The following is a 26,299-nucleotide window of genomic DNA, read 5'->3' on the forward strand; positions in this document are numbered from 1 at the left end:
AAACAGTTATAAATACTATGAAGTTAGTATTTTTAACTGACAAAATGTATATATTAACATCTTAAAATTTCATGTGTATGACTACACATTTGCAAAGCTATATTTAGTGTATTCTTGTTAGAATAAAATGTCTTGCTATAACAAAACAGTTTTTAAATTTAATTTTTGTTTTTATGTTTTTTCTTCAAAGAATAATTTATGTGAAAAAGCAACTTTTGTATTTTTAATTGACAAATAAAAATAGCACGTATCTATAGTGTATAACAGGATGCTTTATATATTGTATAATGGCTAAGTCAAACCATCTAACATATGCATTTTTTATTGAGAAAACTTAAAAATCTCTGTCCTGCTAATTTCTAAGTAGAAAATACATTATTACTATAATCATGGTGTTATACAATATATTTCTTGAATTCCTACTCCTTTTCTAAATAAAATTTTGTATCTTTGGCTAACAATTCCCCAAACAACACCATCTACCTCTACCTCTGGTAACCACCATCCTGCTCTCTACTTCTTTTCAGATTCCATATACAAGTGAGATTATACAATATTTACCTTTCTTTGCCTCTCTTACTTCACTTAACACAGTGTTCACTGAAGGAAAGAAATTTTGGATATTAAATATAAAGATCCATTTTTTTTCTGTAACCAAGTATAATTAAGCTATAATATATAATATAATTGCTCAATAACAGTTCTACAATACTATACAAGGTCACTGTATTTACTAATATAAGGAAAGTACTAATATTCTAGCTAGAATAACCCTTATTAGCTTCAAACTTCAGTTATCAGATTTTTTTTTGCCCTCCATAGCTATTCAGTTATCACTGGCTGTCTGATTTACATCAGCATTTCCAGCCTGTTAGCTGAAGCTTTATCACTTTATAGCTGCTGGACAAAGATAATACATGTACTTTTCCAAGGGATTTATTGTTCTTAGGATACAGCCAAATGCTAGATAATGATCTCCTGGTTCCAAGATCTCTTCAGTCCCACTGACCCAGCTCATTGCTGTCAAATTAATGAATCAATACATTCACTATGATTATTAATCAAAAATGTGAATTAAAAATTAAAAGAATCTTCATAAGTTCACAATGTCTACCCAGTTTAACCCAATATTCTTTGTGCAGGCAACAACTTTCTTTCATCATATACTGTTCAAAATTTAACCACCACATTTTTGCTATTTTTCCTTCAAAAGGTCTTGATATAAACTGATATTCCTTAGAACATTTCACCACTCACTTCCTCATATTTGATGCTCGACAGTAACTGTAATATTATCTATATCCACATCCTACCTACTTTTACTCCCTTTCTTTTTCTAATTCAAATTTAAAACCCCCTAATCTTTGGCTATTCAGTAGCCTTACCAGTTATATTCAGTAGCCTTATCAGCTGTTTTTAATCCTTTTTTTTGCCCAAAATATTAGATAATTTTAATATATAAAATTCAGAGTCATAAACTATGCATCAGTATACTAATTGATCTTATATAGGTTTATGCTTTATAATTTTATCACATATTTATCCATCATTTCTGTACTCATCCAGCATTTTTAAATGCATTTTAAAATTCTATAAAATTTATGGAAAAGAATACACTTCACCTAAACCACATCAGCATGCACATTATTAGCTAAATTTACATATTTGTATAGATATTTTAACAAAATTTATATCAACAATATACACAATCTTACATGTTCCTTTAAGTGAGTTTTGGCACATGTATACACCTTTGGAAGCTAAACCATTGCCATCATCCCAGAGAGCACTACCATTACCTCAGGCAGTTTCTTTATATGCTTTCCAAGTATATCCTCCCTTCTGTACCTACAAAGACCACTCTAGACTATTTGTAATTTAATTGTCTATTACTGATCTTCATATTAATGAAATCACACTTTGTACTCTTTTCTAAGACTCTTTCAATGAGCATAATATTCTTTGGGATTCATCTGTGTTGTGTATATCACTGCTTCATTCTTTTAATTGCTTAACAGCAATCTGTTTATCTATTATGGAGAACTGTGATGCTTCTAGTTTTAGCTATTATAAATAAATAAAGCTTCTGTGATCAGTTATGTACAAGTATTTTTGTAACCAATGCATATTTTAATTGAAAATATACATATGTCGATATAAGACACATGCCTTGCAGAAAAATGATACATGAAAAATATCATAGAAAATATTTTCTTACTTCTTTGAAACAATAGTATATCACTAAATTTTCAAAAGTTGTATTTTCATTATGTATAGTAAACTTGTTTGCTTTTTCATGACTCTTTTCTATTAATAATATTTCAAACATTGCATAACAACCTGTGCATATTTGGCATTTTTATACATATGAAATATTCTTTGTTATACCAGAATTATAAACTATATTTTAATTTTATGTCAAAGCTTTTGAAAAATGTTGTGAGCTGTATTTCACACTCAAGTAGTTTTGATTACTGACTTTTAAAGAATCCTTTTAGGAGCATGTACCACTTAATGTGGTTCAGAAGTATAAACAAACATTTCTACAAAATGATATCTACATATAATGATATACCCAACAAGAGATGATCTAGTAGTAAGAGATAAATTCATGAATAAATATTCAAGTGAATAAGAACATTTAATTTATTCTATTACACTGGAGTCGTATTAACCATTCATATCACTCAGGAAATTCAACCACGCCTGCTGAGAGGGAGAGAGGGTAATGACTTCAATGATGAGAGTGATGCCAAGCTCAGTTTCTCTAAAGTAAGCCATGGTGGGGGAAGTGAAAATGCTGATCCCTTAGGAAGGGCCAGTGTCTATGTGGTATGAAGAATACAGTTGCATATTTCTTAATAATTTTTCAATTCTGTATGAACACAAGTAATACAAAAGAAAACTAAATCTTTCATTTCATGACATAACAAGATACTAGACCAAAAATACATTTTCATACTAGATTCAAACTTTTAAAATTACATTTACAGCCAGGCACAGTGGTGCACACCTGTAATCCCAGCAGCTTGGGAGGCTAAGACAGGAGGATTTCGAGTTCAAAGTCAGCGTCAGCAAAAGCAAGGTGCAAAGCAACTCAGTGAATCCCTGTCTCTAAATAAAATACAAAATAGGGCTTGGGATGTAGTTCTGTGGTCAAGTGCCCCTGAGTTCAATAAATAAATAAAATTACATTTACATACACATGTGTATGTTTATGTAAGTCCCTATTAATATGAATATATGAGAAATGTGTGGGATTTAAAAACAATTTAAATATTTCACCACTTTGGGCCTTATACTGACTTTTAGGTCTAATTCTGTACCAAAAAGCTTGCATATCTTTGGATGCAGGATATTTTACTCATTTTAGTAAAATTTAAAGACTTGTGTGACTTTTGTCAGCTTTAGAAGATAATTACACATTCCAAATCTTGGTGCTTCTCATATACAAGATGGTAATAATAGAATTATCTCTCTGAGACAGTTTAAGAAATGTCAACACAGGGGTACATGTAAAAAATTTAAAATAAAAAGGAAGGCTGACTCAGTGAATTATGATCAAAGTCATATTTTGAAATATAATGATATTTATTATTCATTGCTGGTGATTTTTGCTCACACCTATACCTCATTCCTTAGAGACAAAGCCTTAATTGATTCATAGAACAAATCCATCTGAGAGTAAGGTCTCACTATTAACATTTAACTCAATAGTAACAAAGTCCCTTTAAAAAGGAAATTTATGAACAGGGTGAGTTCAGTTATAAAAGTATGAAGTTATACTTTGGTACAACTAATTTTTACATATATTTTTAAATCCACTGTCTTTATTATTCATTATATTTTAAGTTTTATATGCATCAAAAATTCAATAAGTCAACATCAGTTTTATCAAATAATAATTGAACTGAAAATATTTTATAGAAAATACACAAATAAATTATCTTCAAATTTATTACTTTTAATATTAATATCATAATGTTTTAGTCTGTGGTATTTTTGTTGCACATAATTTACAATTTTCTTTTTAAGTAGCTTGTTTACTAGAATTTCTATTACCAGTGTGAACAGTGCCAGTGTCTACATCTGTAGTATGGATAGGAATAAACAATGGCTTCAAATATTGGCAGTCCAATTAACTCTAATTCTATGACATGAAACTCTTTTATACTCATGTGTTAAATAGAAAATGTGTTTCAGGTAAAAGTGCTAATATTTTTTCTCCTAAACTAGGAAAAATGAATGTCTAAATAAATTTCTGGCCCAACAATTATAAAGTATTAATTATAAAATAGAAGTGCAATTATATCCTTTCTGCTGCCAGTGGCTCAGACATTTCTTATGTTTCCAGATTAAATGCTGACTCTTTTCTGATTATCTAATAGTCCTACAAATATTTGAGCACCTGCAAATTTCCAGTTACTCTTCTTAATGTTGATGAACAAACTTTGTTATTGTTGATGAAAAACTCTGGCTTGCTTTAGCTTAAGTTATATTTAGGAAACTATAAACAAGTAACTATAAAATACTTCATGTGATTATTAGGTATGGAGCAATATTAAGAAAGAAAAGTCATGGAACTTACAGAAGTGAGCACTGCTGCTATTTCATGTGTGCTGGTTGAGAAAGGCCACCAATAAATTAAATTGGATATTGCCAATTGCTATCTGGAAATTCCTCCTTCTAAAACACAATAAACAGTTCTTCCATTTATTTGATCAGACAATATTTGTTATCATTTTCATTTTTTTCTAGCATTTATATTTTATGGTACTTTAAAGGCAGAGGTTGTCAAACTGGCCTGCAGGCCAAATCTAGTCTCCCATATATTTTGTATGGTTTGTGCACTATAAATTTTACATTTTAATAGTTAAAAAATAAAAAAAATAAAATTTCATGATGAAATTTAAATTTATTGAAATTCAAACTTCAGAAACCATAAAGTTTTATTGAATATTGCTTATTTCCTCTTTTCTTTCAGTCTTTTCATGGTCATGGGATTCAACAAAGAAACCTATAAGGTGACCCACAAAGCCTATGATTTTTGCTATGGAGCCTTTTACCTAAACAAGCTTTAGAACTCCCATTAAAGAAAATAAACTTCTTCCCCAATTTATAGGAAACCTGTGAAACAAATGTCAAATCCATTTGACCCATACCTACTTTATCAGCACCAGGAGTGGGAAGTTTCTGAGTATGTTTACAATGCCACACTAGAGGCCACCTCTGATATTGCTTATCTACCTAAAATCAGTCTTTTGTTTTTGTTTTTCTTTTTCTTTTTTTTTTATTTTTTTTTTTTTTTTTAGGTATTGAGAGCAAATTCATACTGCATGGCCCTGACACAAGAAGCCTAGTAGTTCTATGAAAGATGAGGTTATATCTCCAACAGCAACAACTCTCAACTATCTGGGTTTTGAAAACTGTAGTTCCAGTGTAGTTTCATTTCCAGTATTAGTCTTTTTACTTTTTATACTGCACTTACATCTTCATTGAATGCCAATTCTTTTTCAATTCTCTCTCTCTCTCTCTCTCTCTCTCTCTCTCTCTCTCTGTGTGTGTGTGTGTGTGTGTGTGTGTGTGTGTGTGTGTGTGTGAAATATTACAGTGGGTTTATTTCCAGAAAACCAAAAGGAAACAGAAAACTTGTTCATGACATCAATAAAAATCACCTATACACTTAGAAAGAGGTGACATGATGAATTACTAATTATGATGTGTTTCTCTGAAGTGGTGATTTGTAGACTGGAGAGCTAGTAGCTATATTTGAATTCAAAGTAAATACAGTAAATTAGTGACTCAGATATAAACCCTGTTATTGGGTAACTGGTGTTCTTTTATTAATCAGTAGTAAATGAAATTCATGGATATAAGAACCAATACTGACTGTGTTTGGGAAAATATTAAAATTTGCTACTTGATAACAACAAAAAAGAGGACTGGAATGTCAGGTTATAGGTCTAACAGTCACTGCAAGGTCCTACTAATAGGCACAGACTTATAAAGAAGCAGGTGTCCTTTGATTTGGCTGAAGGGGAATCAAGATTCTGAGAGGACCTGCTGTTTCGTGGACACAAAACAGCCACAGTGCACTTTTCTACATAGAGGATAGCAGGTGAGAAGAAAGCCATTCTGACAGACTATTTAATTTCAAAGAATAAAGAAGGTTAAAAGCTGAGAATTATTCAAAATGGCATACTTTTGAGAATGAAATAGAGAAATTAAGAAAATTGCATTATTACATTGTTCTGTTTTACTCTATGCATGATAACCTTGAACCCTGGATGGAGCCTGATGAAAGTAATGCCAGGTATGCTGATGGCACAGTAGTGGTGACTGCTCCTGTAGACAGTCATCAGCTGAGTAGATGGGTAAAGGAGAATTAGAAGCATCCCTTATTACATTTTTGCATTGCCTTCTTGTTGATTGCCTGGTTATAAACAAAGGTTAATTATTAATTTTGATAAACAACCAGATTGGTGTCTGATCAGCACCAAATATTGCATGTGAAGTAAAAGCAAATGTTCTTCTTGCAGTTAATAAAAGAACATGATGGGAAGAAGATAAAGAAAAATATTAATGTATTAAATATTAACTATAAAATAAAAACGTAATTTCTTAGGATCATTCAATTATTTTATGAGGATAATGGTATTTTTATATTCAAGCCATGCCTTGAATTTTCACATATTTTAAAATAAAAAATTTCTTAACTTCATGAAAAAAAATTTCTGATATATTTTCTTTCCATTCAAAAGACTTGATCAGATCTTTTTATACTGAATTTGCCTTTTTTGTATAATTATCCACTTTTTTGTTGAAAGGGCAAAAATGGGAATTGAAATATCTAGGTGAAATTAACCATCTTCACCTGATTTTTACTTCTGTGACTTGAACTGGTAAATATATATTATCTAGAATTTTTATTGTTTTAATCTTTGTATTGGTTGCTCAAAACATTACAATGATCTTGACATATCATATATCATACATTTGATTCAAATGAGGTATTAATTATTATATTTCCCACGTGTACAGATTGCAGGATCACATTGGTTATACAGCCACGTTTATACATATTGCCATACTAGTGTTTGTTGTATTCCGCTGCCTTAATTTTTAAAGCACAAGTTTTCACTTCTGTAATTCCAAAATCAGTTAATTTTTAAAGCATTTTACTAATAATCATCATATGGCTTTAGGGAAATAATTCACTTACAATTCTGTGCCAAGAAATCTGAGCATTTGCAATTAGGCAGTTGAAATAACTTTAAAGTGCTGTATGACATTTTCTGAAGAAAAGCAATATAAAAAAGAAACCTTTTTTTTTTTTTTTTTTCATCTTTGCCCTTTAAGTATCTCCCTACTTGATTCCTGTCTCAGTAACCCCATTCAGTCACTTTGGTTCCACTTCAGCACTCTTTCTTTGAACTTGAACTATATCATTGGAGATTGCCAGTTCAAGGTCACCAGTTTGCAGAAAGCTGAAGAAGCAACTCAAAACCCTGAAAAACATCTTGTTAGCCAAAGACCAGTTAGCTTTTTCACATACAAAGAACTGTCTTCTGAAATAGATATCCACTTACTATTGTTGCAACGGGATATTTTATTGGAGAATCATGCTTCCCCATGTGTCCCAAGGGAAGAAAAAAACATGCTATCAGTTTCCTTAACAATGTTTGGAATTAGGAAAGAAGCTCATGTGTTAAGTTAAATTCTTGTTTGTATCCTTCTAGGGAGTCTGTAGACAAGGGACTTTCTGTTCCCTGAAGTCATGTTCCTTATCCAGTTGTGAAAGGAGACTGTTAGGTGGATAGTGAATCAACTGTCAGTGAAGTTGCCTTTATTTGGCAGCCTTATCTTTACTAGAAAAAGACAAATTTTAGTGACTAACCTGTAACCATTTCAAGTAGCTTTTCTGAGGATAGCTCAAAGTTAAAATTATAGTTAAAATTATTCTGAATTTAATCTAATGGAAACTTTATTTTCTCCTTAATAGAGGATTTGGACCACACCATTATGCATTATATAGGTCTTTCAAGAAATACAGATCAAATGTGAAATTATTCATGTTATGATGAAATGCCCACCATTATTATATATTCTCAATATATTAAATAAATAAATCTCAATATATTTGTGGTCAATCTCCCTGTAAATGTAAAATATATTTGTGGTCAATCTCCCTGTAAATGTACTATAAATGATAATAAATACTTCTTTTCTCCACACCAACACTCCTTTTATAGAGCCACAAGGGAATAAGTCTGAGTGTGTTTTTGCATATGTTTCACGAATACCTGATTTTAATCTTTCAATGTGTGCCTATTCTCTGGCACAGGAGACTCCCTAGAGCTATGTAAATTACCTCTGTGACATAGACTCTCAGAGAATAGGAAGTAAAAGATTTAGAGATAGTAGAAGTCACTATCCTATTACCTAATGTGGCATTATTAATGTAATCCTTCATTCTAAAATGAACAAACTCAGTGAATCACAAAGATTCTTCAATTAATACATCTCTGTGAAGGTGCATTCTCATTTTTGAAAAAGGAAAAAAAATGTATTTTCCAAAGGTTTATAACTTAGGTGGAGATTAATGAACTTCATATTCTGGTACTGCATTTCTGTAAGACTTGTATTTTTTGCCATACAGCAACAATACTGGAACCCAATTGTCATGAAAGCTTTCTTTTCCTTCCATTCATCAGTGTCCAGACTTTCAACAAAGGTTAGAATAATTGTAGTCATTATCTTACAGAAGGTATTTATGGGGATATAGGGCATTTTCATAATAATGAATAATTTATGGATAGCCAGGGCTTGGTTCATTTTTTGCAAATGGTATGAATTATGAAAACAAATATTTAATGTGGAAATGTGAAACAATATGATTTTAATGAGCATTTACCAAGAGGAAAAATACACATATACTCATAATAATATTTTAATGTGGGTGTTCATTTATTGTAAAGTTATTTTAAATGGAAACTCTGTGCTATAAAAAAGTAGATGAATAGAAATCATACAGTTAATAAGTTTAAATTTTGGCTTTCCTTTTTGAAGTCTCTATCCTATAATGTCATTAGCAACACCAGAGGCTGCTTTTAAAAACAATGAATTAGACGTTCAACTATAGAACTTGCTAAAATGCTTAAAATAGGATACACATTAAAAATTCAATTTACTCCAGTTCCTGAATTTACTGCATATTTAAATACACATACACACACATACCCACACACCTCCTAAAAATGTTTGTATTGACTTAATGTTGACATGCTGGTTTTGATGTGAACATACAAATTTTATATTTTTGAAATCAGTTGGAAATCTAATTCAACTTTTTAATGATAGGAAAGTTAAGTAAATTTTCTGATATTTTTCATAATGAATGAATTCCTACAAAATGCCTGCTAATGTCTCTGGCATTTTTCTATTTTAATATTTTCATTTTCCTTGACTTACACAATATTTATATCTCCATTTACATTTATTTTGTTGCATATATTCTCAGGGTTTTTTGTTTGCTTCACTATTTGTGTAATTTTAATATATTTTATATGTAGGTAGATAGTAGTCATATATTTATTAATAAATAATTTATAACTTCTGAGTTTTGTGATTTTTTTTCTGATAGACCTTTAATCACAGGTCCAATAAGAAGTGAAATTTGATTGCCTACTTTTTTATCTTCAGGAACACCCAACTTTTTGTTTTGTTTTGTTTTATGTTTTAATGATTGCGGCTATGACTCTTGAAGGTCACTTAGGCTCTCCTTTCTTAATTAATATATATGAAGCCCTGAGAGGAAAACCAAAGACTAATTGGGTTCTGTGGTCATTTAGCTGTTCCTGCATCATAGGTTCACTTAAAATGCATTCTGGAATAAGTAGTAAGGCAGGACTCAAAGTTTGCTTTTCTCAAAAGGATAATGATTTATCTTAATATATTTTTACATAATAAATATTTCCATGAATGCATACAGCCACTTTTATTATATTTAAAATACCCATGTCTGATTATTTCTGGCTTTCTTTGCAGATTCATTAATATAACCACTTTATTCCATAAGTAACTTTTAAAAAAATCTCTACAGTTATGCAATAGTTTTAAATGTCAGGTAAGGTATTTTTCTCTTCAGTGCTGCTACACTGTATCAGAGTTTACCTGTCTTTAAAAATTTTTGCAAATTGGTGTTGCCAATATGGAAAACAGTGCGGATATCCCTTGGAAAATTGGAAATAGAACCACCATTTGACCCAGCTATCATTGATCTATACCCTGCATACTACAGGGACACAGCCACATCAATGTTTATAGCAGCACAATTCACAATAGCTAAATAGTGGAACCAAACTAAATGCCCTTCAGTATTAAGTGGATAAAAAAAAATGTGGCATATATACACAATGGAATATTACTCAGCAATAAAAGAAAATAAAGTCATAGCATTTGCTGGTAAATGGATGGAGTTGGAGAAGGTAATGCTAAGTGAAGGTAGCCAATCCCAAAAACCAAATGCCAAAAATTTTATCTGATATAAGGAGGCTGATTCATAGTGCGGTAAGGAAGGAGAGCATGGGAGAGATAGAGGAACTCTAGATAGGGCAGAGGTTTTGGAGGGGTAAGGAAGGGGCAGGGGGTTAGAAATGATGGTGGAATGTGATGGATATTATTATCCAAAGTACATGTATGAAGACACAAATTGGTGTGAATATATTTTGTATACAGAGATATGAAAAATTTGTGCTCTTTATGTTATTTATGTTATTTATGCATTATAATGCATTCCACTATCATATATAAATTTTAAAAAAATGGAAAAAATAATTTATGCTGGAAATACTTAAAATTCATGAATTTATGTTGACAGTTTTTTCTTAGTCATCCGTTTTCATTATCTGATTCGTATTTCTCACTAGCGATGTTAGTCTAAAAGGGCGAATATACTTGATATAATAAATACAACAAAATAGCACCTTAAAAATATTTCCTAATGTTTTACATTTGAATTTTCACAGTAATGCCTATACAACTTTATAAATATCTTGTAAAGCATCATTTTCCATTAATTATGACTATATAATATAGTAATAATATCCACAAAAAGTCATCTCACTGAAAATCAGTATAGTTTTTACCATTCATTCAACTGACATCTCTCAGTAGTGTTTTAAACCATCTAGTACAGTCACTTAACTTGCTGATTTTATTTTCACTTAATTTACTCTTAGTGTTGCTATGTTGAATAGATTCTCCTATTCACAAACTAGGTGACTTTAATTTTTATAAAGAAATCATATTGATTTGATTTCTGCCTTTCTGATTTGCCAACTTCCATACATCATTTTAAAGGCAATAATTTTAAATTTTTAGTTATTGAGGTAGATTATTACATACAAATAACACAACATTTTCCCTATATTTTTCTATCCCTTGGCTATGGTCCACAAGGTAGGAATTCTTTTTGTATTTTCTGAGTTTAATGAATTTAGTTTAAGCATAATGCTGGATTTTCAAAATTTATATACCTTCTCCAAAATTATATGTTAAACTTAATGATAAATTTGTGTGTGTGTGTGTGTGTGTGGTCTATAACTCTTATAGAAAATAAAATTTCTATCACTGCTTAAAAACTATTTTCCTTACAATGATACCTTTTATATTAGTATAATAAATGTCATTCCATAACCATACTTTTCACAACTACATGGATATGTAAAAGTCAATGAACTGCTTATCCGATGAAAAATTCAAGACATAAGTAATTGATTGTAATCATATTCTCTTTAAAGTTTTAAGTCTTATGTTTTATGTATTATCTTTGGTTTCATTTTTTTTTTCAAAAATTCCTCTCAGTATTTTCTGCTTAGAAAGAATACATCTCACATAATTTAACCTTTTCTTACCAATTTGATAGTATAAAGACCAACATCAGTGTTGAACTAAAAAGCTCTTTAGACATTTCATAGTTCAGTTTTTTTTTTTTCCATAGAGTAGTCATAAATGATTGTTCTGTGTTAATTTAATGCATTTCCCCCCTGGTTACTCACTTAGTGTCAACTATTGCTGCTTTCAGCTGCCCCAGATCATCCTAATTTATGGGTTTGTAAAAAGGCTTCCAAGTCAGGTAGCTGAGTTTATTAATATTGCATTAAAATTATAGTAAAAAAGCTTTGTGAGAAGACCTGAGGGCCTTTCTGGTGTGTTGAATAAAAGGACTTTATCTTCTTTATAGGACCTTTTTGTGACAACTATTTTGTCAATTCAAAAAAAAATTATCAATTAATTCTGCACTGTATTCAAGATAAATGAAGTTGCTAACTATTTGAATTATATATAATGGCAAAAGTCCTGCCATCTATAATTCCAAAGTAGAATGTGCAAGCATTAATTCCTATCATTCTTGTCCCCCAAATATTTATATTTGTCTCTAAAGAAACTCAGAATTGTGCTTTGATCGCATCTTGAGCACTTTTCCCCTGTTTTATATTTTAAGAACCATCTGTTTACTTTTTCATGTATTTGTTTTGTATCTAATACCATCTAGTTTGTTATTGATCTTGGAAAACAAATAATTTACAGATTATGGGAATGCAAATTAAAATGAACTAACATTTCTTCCTTCATGGTGCAGTAATTTACTACACATATAATTGCTTGAAGCAGGTGCCATGTATTTGTTCAAATTTCTGTGCTTAGAAGTCTGGGATGGCAGGTTTGGATGCTCTGCTCAAGACCTCAAGAATCAAGGTTCACTAGACTGTACTATGGAGCTCATTCAGATTGTTGACATAATTCTTTCCTTGTGATTGAATTAAGGTGGTATTTTCTTGCTGGGGTTTAGGTAGGGATTGCTCTCACCTCCTTTCATCTTCAAACCTGCCAATATCAAGTTGAGTCCTGTTCAAACTCCAAAATTTTCTGAATTTATCTTTTAAAACTAACTGGAGAAACAATTTCATATTTAAGGGGTTATATAATGAGGGCCACCCAGGTAATATACCTATCATAATATGTAAAAAAAATGTAAAAAATTAATTCCAAGCAATATATATCTCATAATTTTTATTGGTATTATGACTACTTTTTACAGAAAATGGTCATTTTAGGATCATTTATTCTAAGTCACACAACCAAAAAAGTACAAAATTTTAGATTACTATAAATTCTAAAATATTAACCATACTAACCATTAACAGGCACATATTGATAATAAATGAATTATGCAATATTTAAAATTACACATATGTGTAGTCTTACCAATAAAGTCTCAAAAATATATATCTAGTTTTATTTCATGTTCTTTACATACTGAGACTGAGTTTCCCCTTACAATTAAAAAATATTACATTGTTAGAATGCCATACCAGTTGCTTTATAGGTCATTCCATTATAATAAACATTATACAAAATAATTTTATTACTATACAAAGTGATAACTCACAGAATGATAGCAAAATTCCATTCTAAGAGACAATGTAGGCTTCAAAATGATTTAACAAGCTAGTCTAGAATTTAAAATTTAATGGCTCCTAATAATAGTCATCTAAGACTAGTCATGATATGTTTATGTTTTAATGGGCTTAAATGTTATTATAAATTAGTTACATACCTTCATTATTTGGAGATTTCAAGTTACAAAAATCTAGATTTCTGCCTCTTCTTAATTAGTTGGACCAATTGGCAATACTAATCCAAAATTTCTAATGGGAATAAAACAAGGACAATTTTTACCTTTAGATAATGTGAGTATTCTCCAGTTTAGAGAAATTGTCAGCACTTCATTGGACACACATTTTATTTTATTTTTTATTTTTGAAAATTGTGAAAAGTTTCATTAATAATGAACACCAAAGTAACTATGTCCTAAAATAAATCTTGCATGTTTTCTAAAGGAATTGCTTATCAAAATAATGGCCCACTCTTATTCATACTGTTGTTTTAATCTATCACAGTAGTTGTCCTTAAGAAACAACAAAGGCTAAAATTCTTCTGGAAATAATGAAGGGAATATATTTACCCTTACAAATAAAGAAAAATAACAACTTACAAAATAATAAAGTAAAAATAAGAATAATAAATAAATAATAAAGTTAGTAACTTTATATAAACAGATAATTAAGTAGATTGTTGAGATCATTTTTAAAAATATTATTACTAATGATTTTATCAGAAAAAGAAACATATGCTTCTTTGTCATTGTTAAAAGACAAATAAAATACGTAAAATACACGGTGACTGAATAAGATTATGATTAATTACATTGATTAGTACAATCTGCTCTAAAAATAGAAATGATTCATTATCACTATTATTATTGAACTTTTGGTAACTAAGCATAATTGAAGAGAGTAATGAAAATAGGCCTTTATTTCCAGGAAAATCAGGAATGGCTTCCCCCAAATGTCTATATTCTAATCTCTGGAATCTGTGAATATGTTAGATTATATAGCAAATGAGGATTAAATTTATGAAAGAAAAATTGATTGCTAATCAGGGACATTAGCATAAACATATTATATTTATCTGCATTAAGCTGTCAAATCAAGTTAGGGTGAGTTCAGTGTAATCACAATGGTCAGTGTCAGAAAAACACAGTGTTGCTGGCTTTAAGCATAGCAATAGGAATATAAACATCCAAAAGACAAGAAAGCAGTTTTTCCCAGAGACTTCTGAAAGAACAGAGTGCTGCCAACACTTAATTTTACTGTGTTTCAGATTCTGGCCTCCAGAACCATAAAATGATAAATTTGTGTTATTTATACCACTAAGTTTGAGATTTTTGTTTTTACAGCAATCATATGGAATTAGTACAGATTCTAATTTGAAACATGAAGGCAGGAATAAGCTGCTATTTTCGCTGTAGCAACTTTTGAAAACTGAAGTTAGTAAAATCCCCTGTCATGTATTGAAATGTTAAGACATATTTATCTTACTTGGATAAGGCTTTGACATCCACAACAAGTGCTCAATTTTCCCTTATGAAGAACAATTCCTTTGGTTATTCAGGAACCATTAACTTCACCCACTCACAACTGTTTCTACTGAGATATATAACTGCATCTCAAATTCTCTATAGAGATTTTAAGCAATGCTTTGGAAATTCAGAGAGCTATCAGGTGTTCACATGCTTCCTTGTTCATTCACACCCAAATAATACGAGTTTAATGAAGCTGGATGTATTAAAATTAGGTTATATTCTTTCTTTTGCACCATTCTCAATAACTGCAATAGGCAGGCTCTTGTATATTACTTCTTTATTTTTAATTAGGCATTCATAAAATAGGAATACTGTTGAACTTTGAAAATTCAGATGGCCTTGAAATATTCAACAAATGTAATTCACCTTGGAGTTTTGATTTATACACAGTGGAATAAAATATTCTCTATAAAATAGAATAAATATATTAAATATATTAAATAAACACATTTGTTTAAAATACTATGTAAATGATAATAAATACTATAATATAATTTATGAACATTATAATTTATTACTATTCTAAAGATAATAATTGCCTCATAATGCTTCAAATGTAGTTGTTTATGGAAATTAACTTCTATTTTTAGTTACATCAGAAAGCAGATTAAATGCATCTAATCCAGTATCTGTACTATTATAGCTATGATAGGTTTGAATAGAAATGGAGCATAAATTGTAAGTTTTACTTCAATTAGCAGAACTTCTGTTTCCAAGATGTTTATATTTGTTTTGTCCATTGCTTGTTAGGTTCTAAAATATAAATGAGTCCCCAAAGGAATGTTTTCCCTAGGTTTGCAACCTTGTATTACAAGTGAAACAGATCTTCAGTGTTTGAAGTAAAAGTACACAAAAATATGGATATTTTTTGTGAGGGTATTTAATCTTCAAAAAAAAAAAATGAAGAAGTATTGGTGAATGTGTGTCTGCACAGTAAGACCAAATACTGAAGCACTATTATGATTAATAGCTGTATCATTTCATGTAAATACTTGTAAACTCATTCTTGGCAAACATTTTCAATGGGAATTGAATAACTAAACACATTGAAACAAGTCTCACCAGCAATTTAGCTTACTACTTTAATTTTTGTTTTATTAATCATTTATCAAATTCACAAATTTATGTATAAAAATCTTTTAGATAAAGACGTTTTACTTTGAGATTATAACATGTTGGTAAGGATAGAAGAACATTTTATGTCACTAAATTTTATTAAGGTATTTTGCAGATCAATTTTAAAAACAGGTTAAAAAACATAGTAAATAGTTGATTAAATATCTTACAATGGTAAACAGTGAGAGGTTTTAAAATCTACTGACAAAACTGTTATGCCTAACAATGTTTCTATTGAATCAATATTTTAACCTGAGAGCATTACATAATTCAAAGAAATTGAACATTTGTGACTATTTTGATCATTAGTGTCTGACAAGAAAATAAAATTGTTGAATTATTACTTTCTTTGTTTTTCTGCTGTTCTTTTCTTTAAGTAAGATGAATGTGACAACAGTTTTTTCACATCCTACTATGTACACTATCTTGGGGGCAGGCTTTATATTGGATTAGTAGCAATTCTTGATTATTTTATTTTATGTTTTATCAGGAGCTACAACCATAGAGAAATATGACCTCAGAACAAATTTGTGGATCCAGGCAAGGATGATGAACTGCAGGAGGTTGCAGTTTGGTGTGGCTGTTTTTGATGACAAACTCTTTGTAATTGGAGGTCGAGATGGCTTAAAGACACTGAACACTGTTGAATGTTACAATCCCAAAACCAAGACCTGGACTGTCTTACCGCCAATGTCAACACATAGACATGGTCTAGGTAAGAGCTCTTTATTGATATTACTATTGCAAACATGTTATTGATATGGTAATGATATAAATCATTTTTACATTTATGAAAATTATAGGCTTATTTGAAGCATATTTTTCTTCTAAATTCTTGACATTTTCCTGTTTTGATAAATGTGCACTAAACTATTGAGAGAGATGTTGAATTCACCAAAGACATCTAGACCTCAGACTGTCACTAAGGCTTTTGCAATCTGACTTTAATATATTTGATATAAAAAATATAGTGAGGAATCGTATAAAGGCAAAGTTAGTGCAGTCCAGAAGAAGAAATAGTTATTGCAAATTGAGGAAAGCTTAAGATGGCCTCTCCCATAGTGATAGATAACCAATTTTACCTGATTGTACTATTAATGGATTCCACCTTGAAAAATTTGTGAGGAAAAGGGGAATATAGGTATAAAGAAACAGTGACATAACAGCTGGCACAATGAATCAGTATGATAGGATTCATCTGGTCTCTACTATGGAGTAATTTGTAGAGTAAAGAGAACTATATTTAGATTCAGAAAATCCATGCATGAATCTTTAATTTACCAACTTATATATGCATGTATGGGGGCCAGCACTCAAAGTCAGTCTCAGTTACTTATATGCCACCAATAAAAGTTTACTAAGTAATAACAATTAATAAAGATTATGAAATCACTTTGTAAATTATAAAGTTCTATGCAATTAGAAAAAAGAGAAATTTATTAAACACTAATGCTTGCTGAATTTGTACTTTGTATCATGGTGCTTGTAAGGAGAAGTGCAAATTACTATTTTCAAAGACTTGAAATATGCCAGGTAAATTACTGAATGTTTTTTTTGTATGTTTAGAATATACATATTAAGGAGATGTCAGGGTTTAATTGTAAATAAACAGACTGAAATATTCAGAGGAAAAAATTGCAGAGCATTTCAAAAGCAACTATAAATAATATTCTGTACTGAAGTGTTCAACAATTTACTTCCAATTTGTATCTATTCTCTTTTGAATCTAAGCAAAATTAAATATATACATGTACATAGATAGATCAAAAATACCTGTGAACTAAAGAATCATTTTAGTTCATATTAAGCTGGTTCATCTAAGTTTCTTTAGTATGCTCATAAGTAAAATCTAGGAATATTATTAAATGTCTGAGAATATTTTCAAAGTTCTAGACTTCTATTTTATATAAAAGTCTATTAATTATTTAAATCTCAATGGGACCAACTAATTTGTAATATGGATAAGAGCATCAATCCCAAATTATTTTCCCCAGCTAATAATCATGATATAAAAAAGCATCTTCTAGGACACACTTTTCTCTAAGTATAATTATAAATTGAAAGATTTGGGATTAAAAAAAACTATATATGTTGTTTTTAGTAGCCAGCTAACTAACTACTTATGTTTCTGTGTTAGAGAAATATAGAGAATAAGTACTCAGGATTGGAAGCATTAGAATGAAATATCTTCTTCCCCCTTTTTGTTTCCATCATTCAATTTCTTTCTATTAATATAGGATAAAAACTAATTGCATGCCAACAAAACCTATTCAATCATTTTGACCAGAATATACTTTCAGTGGTATAGTTTCAGATGTAAAAGTATGTAGGATTAGGGTTTGCTTCAAATCCTATCACACAGACTGCTGACTCTTGAGACCTCAATGCTTCACAGGATGGCAAAGATGATTCTCTTGAACAGACTCTGGTAATGTGTCGAATTAAGAACCCAGTGAAAAGATGCATAGTTTTCTGTGAGGCTACACAGAAAACTATGAAGCAAGTACCATAGACAGCTGAAGTGTAATGCAGTGTTTCCCACAGGTTTTAGAGACCCATTTAAAACTCTAGTAGTCCAATATTTTCATGTCTAAGCCTTTCTTCTGTTTTGCTGTTGTTTCCATTTCATTTCCGTTACCTGGATCATGTTACCACTCTCTTTCATGTCGATGGTTTTCTCTGTTTTACTTGTTACTGGTTGTTAATTCTTGACACTTTTAAAAAAAAATTATACATTTATTTTATTTATTTATTTTTATGTGGTGTTGAGGATCGAACCCAGGGCCTCGTACATATGAGGCGAGCACTCTACTGCTGAGCCACAACCCCTGCCATTTTTTAAATAGTATCCTGCCCTACTCTGAAGATCTAAACTGATTAGTTAGTAATAAAATCATAACACAGAGCATATTTCTAAGCACAGTTCTCATCTCAAAATGTGTCAATGGCTTACAAATCCCAGTATATACAAAACTGCCTTTGATTAGATAGTAATCCAAGTTCCAGTCAGTTGCAACCAGACTGAGAGGAATCCAAAACACACATCTGTGTGTTCTGTGTCCTCTCCTGTGGAAGAGTGCTTGCTCTATAAACATTCATATTCTTTTATAATCATCTGAGTCACAACAACTTCAACATTACATGTCATACTCATGTAAATAAAAATCCTTGGCCTCAGATTCCTGATCCTCCTATATCAGGTGAGTCTGCTTTACCTTTTTATGTCTTCCAGGGACTTTTAATTCATCAATGTTGATATTTAATCCATCATGTCTTTTAAATTTTATTTAATCAGTTCTCTTTATTCCTTCCTGATGGACAAACTTAATATACAGTCTTCAAAAATATGCTCAGTATGCATACATCATAATACTTACACCATGTATCAACATCTTAATGTGAGTTAATTATATTGTACATTGTAATAAGTCCTACTCAGAAATTCATCATAATCACTAATTGTATTAATATCCTCCTTATCTCTATATGGTTATTTGGTTGTTTATTATTCCCATTTCAAATTCTTATCTACCTAATTAACTCTTTTTTATTCATTATAGGTGATTACTTTCCTTCTACTCTGCTTCTTCCAACTTTTCTTCACCTTTTTGTCCTTTTGTCTGCTTTCTCTCATTATTCCTTCTACTCCTGTTTACTCTCCTTCTTTTCTTTCCTACTTTTTCTCCTCATTCTTTTCAACATTTTCTTCTTCCTCCTCTCTCCAAATTTCTTCTTTTTTTATCTTTCCCTTCAAATTTTGTTTCATAGCAGTTGTGGCCAATTAAGTACGTGATTTCATTTCTGAACACTCATGAAGACACATTAGATACTCTGGATAATTGTATTCAGGGCTAATGTATATGATATTCTCTGTGCCTTATTAAAATAATCAAGAATGTATGAGGCTTGGAGCTCTAAATGCGCAAGTTGACTTTACCCAAATTATCTGCTATTTTCCTGAAAAATTAACCCTCAGAGGCACATCTATGTTTACTTCAGTTTGTACAAGAATCCTCCTTTGCTTTTGTTTACCTTTTCTTTAACTTTTCCTTGTATATAATGCCCTGACTTTAAAACTGCCAACTGACCCCAGAAGTCAATATCCAGGTCTGCCAGTGAGCTGTTATTAATATATCCTCATCCAAGGTGGGCTCTCATGTCATCCTCATGTTCTGGCAAGCCCATTCTGGAAAATCTACACAGGCACTGATGTTTCATTGCCTAGCAGTATAGATATGCAACAACTCTTCTTAACAGAACAATATGAGGTAGTAAAAGGAGCACAAGTCCAGTTTTCCTTCATGATGTCCACCTGACTGAGTCAGTGCCCTAAGTTTCCACATCATGAAACTGAAGTGACTTCTGTTTTCCTGGTTATTTTTACAGACTTGGTGTTAGTTTCTCAAATGGGATAGATTTTCCCTTTAGTGTAGTTATCTAATAGATTGGATTTGAGTGTAAACCAACCACATGTACTCATTTTCTATTTATTCAGAATGACCCATTTTATTTTCCACATAATTATGTGGAATGCCTTGGAATTATAAGTTTCAATACATAATACCATAATGCACATTCAAATAATAAAGAGCTAGAATCTAAAGTATTTAAAAAAAAATAAAAAGAATAAATAAAGCTAAGCACAGTGGTGCATGCCTGATTATCCGGAGGGGCAGAAGTAGGAAGATTATATGCTGTCAGGATTCCAGGAGTTCCAGATTAGCCTGGACAACACAGCAAGATCTTGTCTCAAGCGGAAAAAAAAATTGAAATATTTTTAACCCAGAAAGCTTTATTTTCCCTTTGATTTCTGTTAAAAAAAGGGGGGGGGAAGAAAGAAAATGCTTATATTTTTATGAGAAAATCACAAGTGATTTAATTGCTAAAGATGATTATGTAGTTAAAATGTTTCACAGCTGTCAATAAATTAAGAAACTTGCTTGATGAAACAGCATACTAAAATTCTGAGCATATTAAGTCTGTCATACCAAGGGAGCCATGTGTCTGCCTGGAGAATTAAATTAATTAAGACCTCAGTTCTCCCAATTTTCCACAAGTCTTTTATTTTATCATTTATATTTTTAAAACACATGATTTATAAATTATAATGATATTTATAAATTTTCCCCACATTTTATAATGTATAAAGTTGAAACAGACATTATTATCACTGTGTGTTTATATGTGACTGCAGGACCAATGTGATTCTGCAACCTGTATACTTAGAAAAATGAGAAATTCTAACCCATCTGATTCAAATATATGATATGTCAATATCATTGTACTGTCATGTTTAACTGAGTAGAACAAACAAAAATAAGAATAAGACATTACAAGACAAAGTGCATTGAATTCTATTATAGAAAAATTGATAAACAATAATGTATTGACTGGGGTTTTTGTTTTTGTTTTTGTTTTTGGTACCAGGCATTGAACTCAGGGGCACATAGCCCCAGCCCTATTTTGTATTTTATTTAGAGAGGGGGTCTCACTGAGGGACTTAGCACTTCACCTTTGTTGAGGCTGGCATTGAACTTGGGATCCTCCTGTCTCAGCCTCCCGATAGGCTGAATTACAGGCCTGCACCATTGCACCTGACAAGTAATGTAACAATTGTTTATTTTGGATTTTTGACATGACAGACACCATGCTGTATGGGAAATGTATGGCAAGGATTATTTTATTTTGATAGTTTGTTTTCAATTTCATTACAATTAATATATCATAAAACTTTTCCAAATGTAGAAAGCAATAGTTTTGAGTTATTCAAAGAATAGAACAACCATTTTTTTGTCATCCCAAAAAAGAAACCCTGTACCAAATAATAGTCTTTTTTGCTCCATTCTCCTGGGAAACTTTTAATCTACTTGATTTGCCTATCCTGGATATTTCTTATAAATAGAATCATACAAACTGCAGTCTTTTGTGAATTTTTAAAATGTAGCTTACTATTTTCAAGGTTTATTCAAGGGAGCATATTTGAGCACTTCCTTTCTTTATGGTTGATACTGTTCATTGTTAGGCTTCATGACATTCTTTCTTTATACATAACCATTACAAAGACACTGGGTTCTTTCTACTTCTTAGCTATTATGACTGAAACTGCTATAAACATTTTTATGCATTTTTATTTGAATATATTTTCAGTCCTCTTGTGCATAGATATGTGGGTAGGATTGTTGCATCATATGGTAACTCTATATTTTTTTTCCAGAATGGCTGTATCATTTTCCTATTCATACCAGCAACGCATGAGGGTGCAAGTTTCTCCAAATCCTTGTCAACACCTATTATTTTTATTATAATCATCCTAATTTATTTGACATAGTACCTCATTGTGGCTTTACACACGTCTCTCTAGTGATTTTTTTTTTTAGAATCTTTCTGTGCTTATTGTCTTTTCATATATCTTCTTTAGAAAAACTTCCTATTAAAATATTTTGCCCAATAAGTACTTGAGGATTTTTTTATTTGCATAAATGTATTGGTCAGTGCTTCTAAAAACAGCTTTTATAAAAAGGTGAAGAATTTTAGTGACATGTTGAACATTGGTGGAAATAGAGGCCTCATCCAATCCTGTGAGAAAGTCTAGAATTGCTTTGACCAAATAAACTGTAAGTTTTAAATAGTGATCTGCAATGATGATGTAGTCTGTGATTACTGGAAAAGAAGGTGGAACATAGCAGAAATATCTGATATAACCTTATATTCTACAACACATTTAAATATATTCATAATGTAAAAATCTATTTTCTACTAACATGAAGTTTTATGTTACAAAGATGTTTCAAATGACTCTCAATGACTCAAAGGACAACTTTCTTATTAAAGTTAAGTTGTAAGTGTTCTTTTTATATTCTACATAAAAATCCTCTATTATATATAATATTTATAAATATTTTTTTAATTAGTTTTCTTAATGATGTCCTTTGAAACACAAAAGTTATTAATTTGATGAAGTTCTTTTAATTATTTTCATTGCCTATGGTTTTTGCAGCATATGTAATTAATAATAATATAATCTGTGCTGTTAAAGACTTATACTTATGTTTACATGTAAAAATATTATATTTTTAGGTCCTAACTAAAGGAATACAATCCATTTAGAGTCATTTTTTTTAACCTGGTGTGAGATAGCAGTTCTTTTTCTTTTATTTGCATGAAGTCCTAGCACCATTTGTTTTAAAGATCTTTCTTTCACATGGGCACCCATGTAAATTCAGTTGATTTGTAGCTGGATATTGATCTTCTATGCTGAAGCCTTGCTAAACATTTTAATGGGTTAGTAGATTATCTGTGTATTTCATAGGCATTTCTTTATACAAGATTGTGGATTTTTTGCATGTTTGGATAATTTTTTTTCTTTTTTAAAGGTCACATGATTTTAATTTCCTATCCTCACCTAATTTCTCTGATTAGATTTTTCAGTTCAGTATTTAATGGAGGAGATTTCAACATTAAATAGTATATTTGGCATCTACTGTTTGTTACCTGATTGAATACTCAAAGCTACCATATTCTATAAATGATGTTTTAAAATGATGTTTTAAAGATACAAAAATATTATGAGCAGGATAGTTAACTTTTTTAAGTCACAACATCTTATAAGGAAGATAAGGGATGTTAATCTAAATTTGACTTAAAATTCATATTCTACTATAAAAATGTTGTTGTGTATAAAAAGATAAATAAAATGTTCTGTTTATAAATACATTTTCTGTTTTCATTTGATCAGTCTATGCTCACTCTATCAATTTACTTTATAAAAGACAAATACATGTGGAAAAAAAAGTCATTTCATTTCTGAGATCCCAAATTAAGTTCTTTTTTCTAATTTTAAGTTTATTCTAACCAGTTACACATGACAGAAGAATGTATTTTGACACACTGTACACAAATGGAGCACAACTTCTCATTTCTCTGGCTGTATGTAATGCAGAGCTACACACCAATAGTGTAAACATACATGTACATAGGGTAATAATGTCTGCCTCATTCCATCCTTCCCATCCCACAGTCCCCTCCCCTTTCCTTACTCCCCTCTGCACAATCCAAAGTTCCTTCATTCTTCTCTCTCCCTTCTCCCACTACAGATCAGCATCCACTTATCAGAGAAAACATTCAGTCTTTGGTTTTGGGGATTGGCTTGTTTCATTTAGCATGACATTCTCCAACTCCATACATTTACCTGCAAATGCCATAATTTCATCCTTAAGTAATATTTAAGAATGAAAGGCTAAGTAATATTCCATTGTGTATATATATACCACATTTTCTTCATCCATTCATCTGTTGAAGGGCACCTAGGTTGATCCCTTAATTTAGCTATTATAAGTTGATCTGCTATATAAACATTTATGTGGCTGTGTCAATATAGTATGCTGATTTTAAGTCTTTTGGGTATAGTCGGAGGAGTGGGATGACTGGGTCAAATATAATTCCATTCCAAGTTTTCTGAGGAATATCCATATAGCTTCCCATAGTGGTTGTACCAATTCACAGTCCCACAGCAATATATGAGTGTGTCTTTTTCCACGAATTCTTACCAACACCTATTATTGCTTGTACTCTTGATAATTGCCACTAAATGAAGTTCTTAGCATGGATGATCAATTGTATAGATTCCTATAGGATGAACATGAGGAATGGGTCAACTAAAATATTTGATTGACTTAGATATTGAGGTAGATATACATATGAAAATATGGATAAGTTGTGGGAAATTAGGTAAGTAAATAGATAAGTATATTCTGTTCTATGACTTTTAAATTTTTTTATTTGTTCTTTTTAGATATACATGATAGCAGAATGTGTTTTGACATATTATACACATATTGAGTATAACTCATTTTAATTTGGATGCCATTCTTGTGGTTGTACATGATGTGAAATTTCACTGGCAGTGTATTCATATATGAGCATAGGAAATTAATTAATTTATTAATTCTAGAGTCATTCTGATTACAATCCCTACTCCTTTCCCTTCATTACCCTTGGTCTAATCCATTGAACTTCTATTTTCCTTCCCACTCACATTATGTGTTAGCATCCACATTACCAGAGAAAACATTCAACCTTTGGTTTTGGGGATTGTGTTATTTCACATAGCATGATAGTCTACAGATCCATCCATTTAGGAATAAAAATCATAAAGTCATTCTGTAATGTGTTAGAGTAGCTTTTTATTTTGTCATTGATTTCTAATTTTATTCTATGTTTTATTTGCCTTTTAATTTTGTGTAAAATTTTAATGCAAAATGTTTGTATTATGTGATCAAATCTATTAATTATTTTACTGGCATCATCTAAAAAAAGAATGCAAAGTATTATTATCTTTGTATTACTTTATGACAGAGTAATATTCCATTGTGTATACATATCACATTTTCTTTATCCATTCATCTATTGAAGGACACCTAGGTTGGTTCCATACCTTAGCTACTGTGAATTGAACTACTATAAACATTGGTGTGGCTGTTGTAGTATGCTGATTTTAAAGCCTTTGGGTATATACTGACTAATAGGTTAACTGAGCCAAATGGTGGTTCCATTCCAAGTTTTCTCAGGAATCTCCATATGCTCTCCAGAGTGATTGCTCTGATTTGCAGTCCATCAGCAATTTACAAGTGAACCTTCTTTCCACATCTTCACCAACATTTATTGTTACTTGTATTCTTGATAATTACTATTCTGACTGGAGTGAAATAAAATCTCAGTGTAGTTTTAATTTGAATTTCTCTAATTGCTAGAGAGGTTGAATATTTTTTCAAATATTTGTTGACCATTCATATTTATTTTTATGAAGTGCCTGTTCAGTTCGTTTGACCATTTATTGATTGAGTTACTTGTTTGGTGTTAAGTTTTTTGAGTTCTTTATATATCATGGTGCAGGTAGCAAAGATTTTTCTCCCATTCTGTAGTGTCTCTTCACATTCTTGATTGTTTCCTTTGCTGTGAAGAAGGTTTATTTTGTTGTTTTTTTTTAATTGACACCATCCTATTCATTGATTCTTGATTTTACTTCTTGAGTTATAGGAGTCTTATTGAGGATGTTGGTTCCTCTGTTGACATGATGGAAAATTAGGCCTGTATTTCCTTCTACAAGGTGCAGGGTCTCTGGTCTAATGCCTAGGTTGTTGACCCACTTTGAGTTGAGTTCTTCGCAAGGTAAGAGATAGGGATTAAATTCCATTC

The 26,299-nt window shown here is 30.8% G+C and overlaps 1 protein-coding gene across 1 annotated transcript in view; it reads left to right on the plus strand.

Moving 5' to 3' along the window:
* LOC144250993 (kelch-like protein 1) overlaps window positions 1–26,299 on the plus strand; it is a 380,194-nt gene that overhangs the window by 268,095 nt on the left and 85,800 nt on the right. The window contains exon 7 of the mRNA XM_077794136.1: window positions 16,596–16,820. Within this exon, the coding sequence (XP_077650262.1) occupies window positions 16,596–16,820 (225 nt within the window). The remainder of the gene's footprint in view (window positions 1–16,595; window positions 16,821–26,299) is intronic.

This window comes from Urocitellus parryii, chromosome Y (genome assembly GCF_045843805.1).
Source record: "Urocitellus parryii isolate mUroPar1 chromosome Y, mUroPar1.hap1, whole genome shotgun sequence".
Classification (NCBI taxonomy): Eukaryota; Metazoa; Chordata; class Mammalia; order Rodentia; family Sciuridae; genus Urocitellus; species Urocitellus parryii.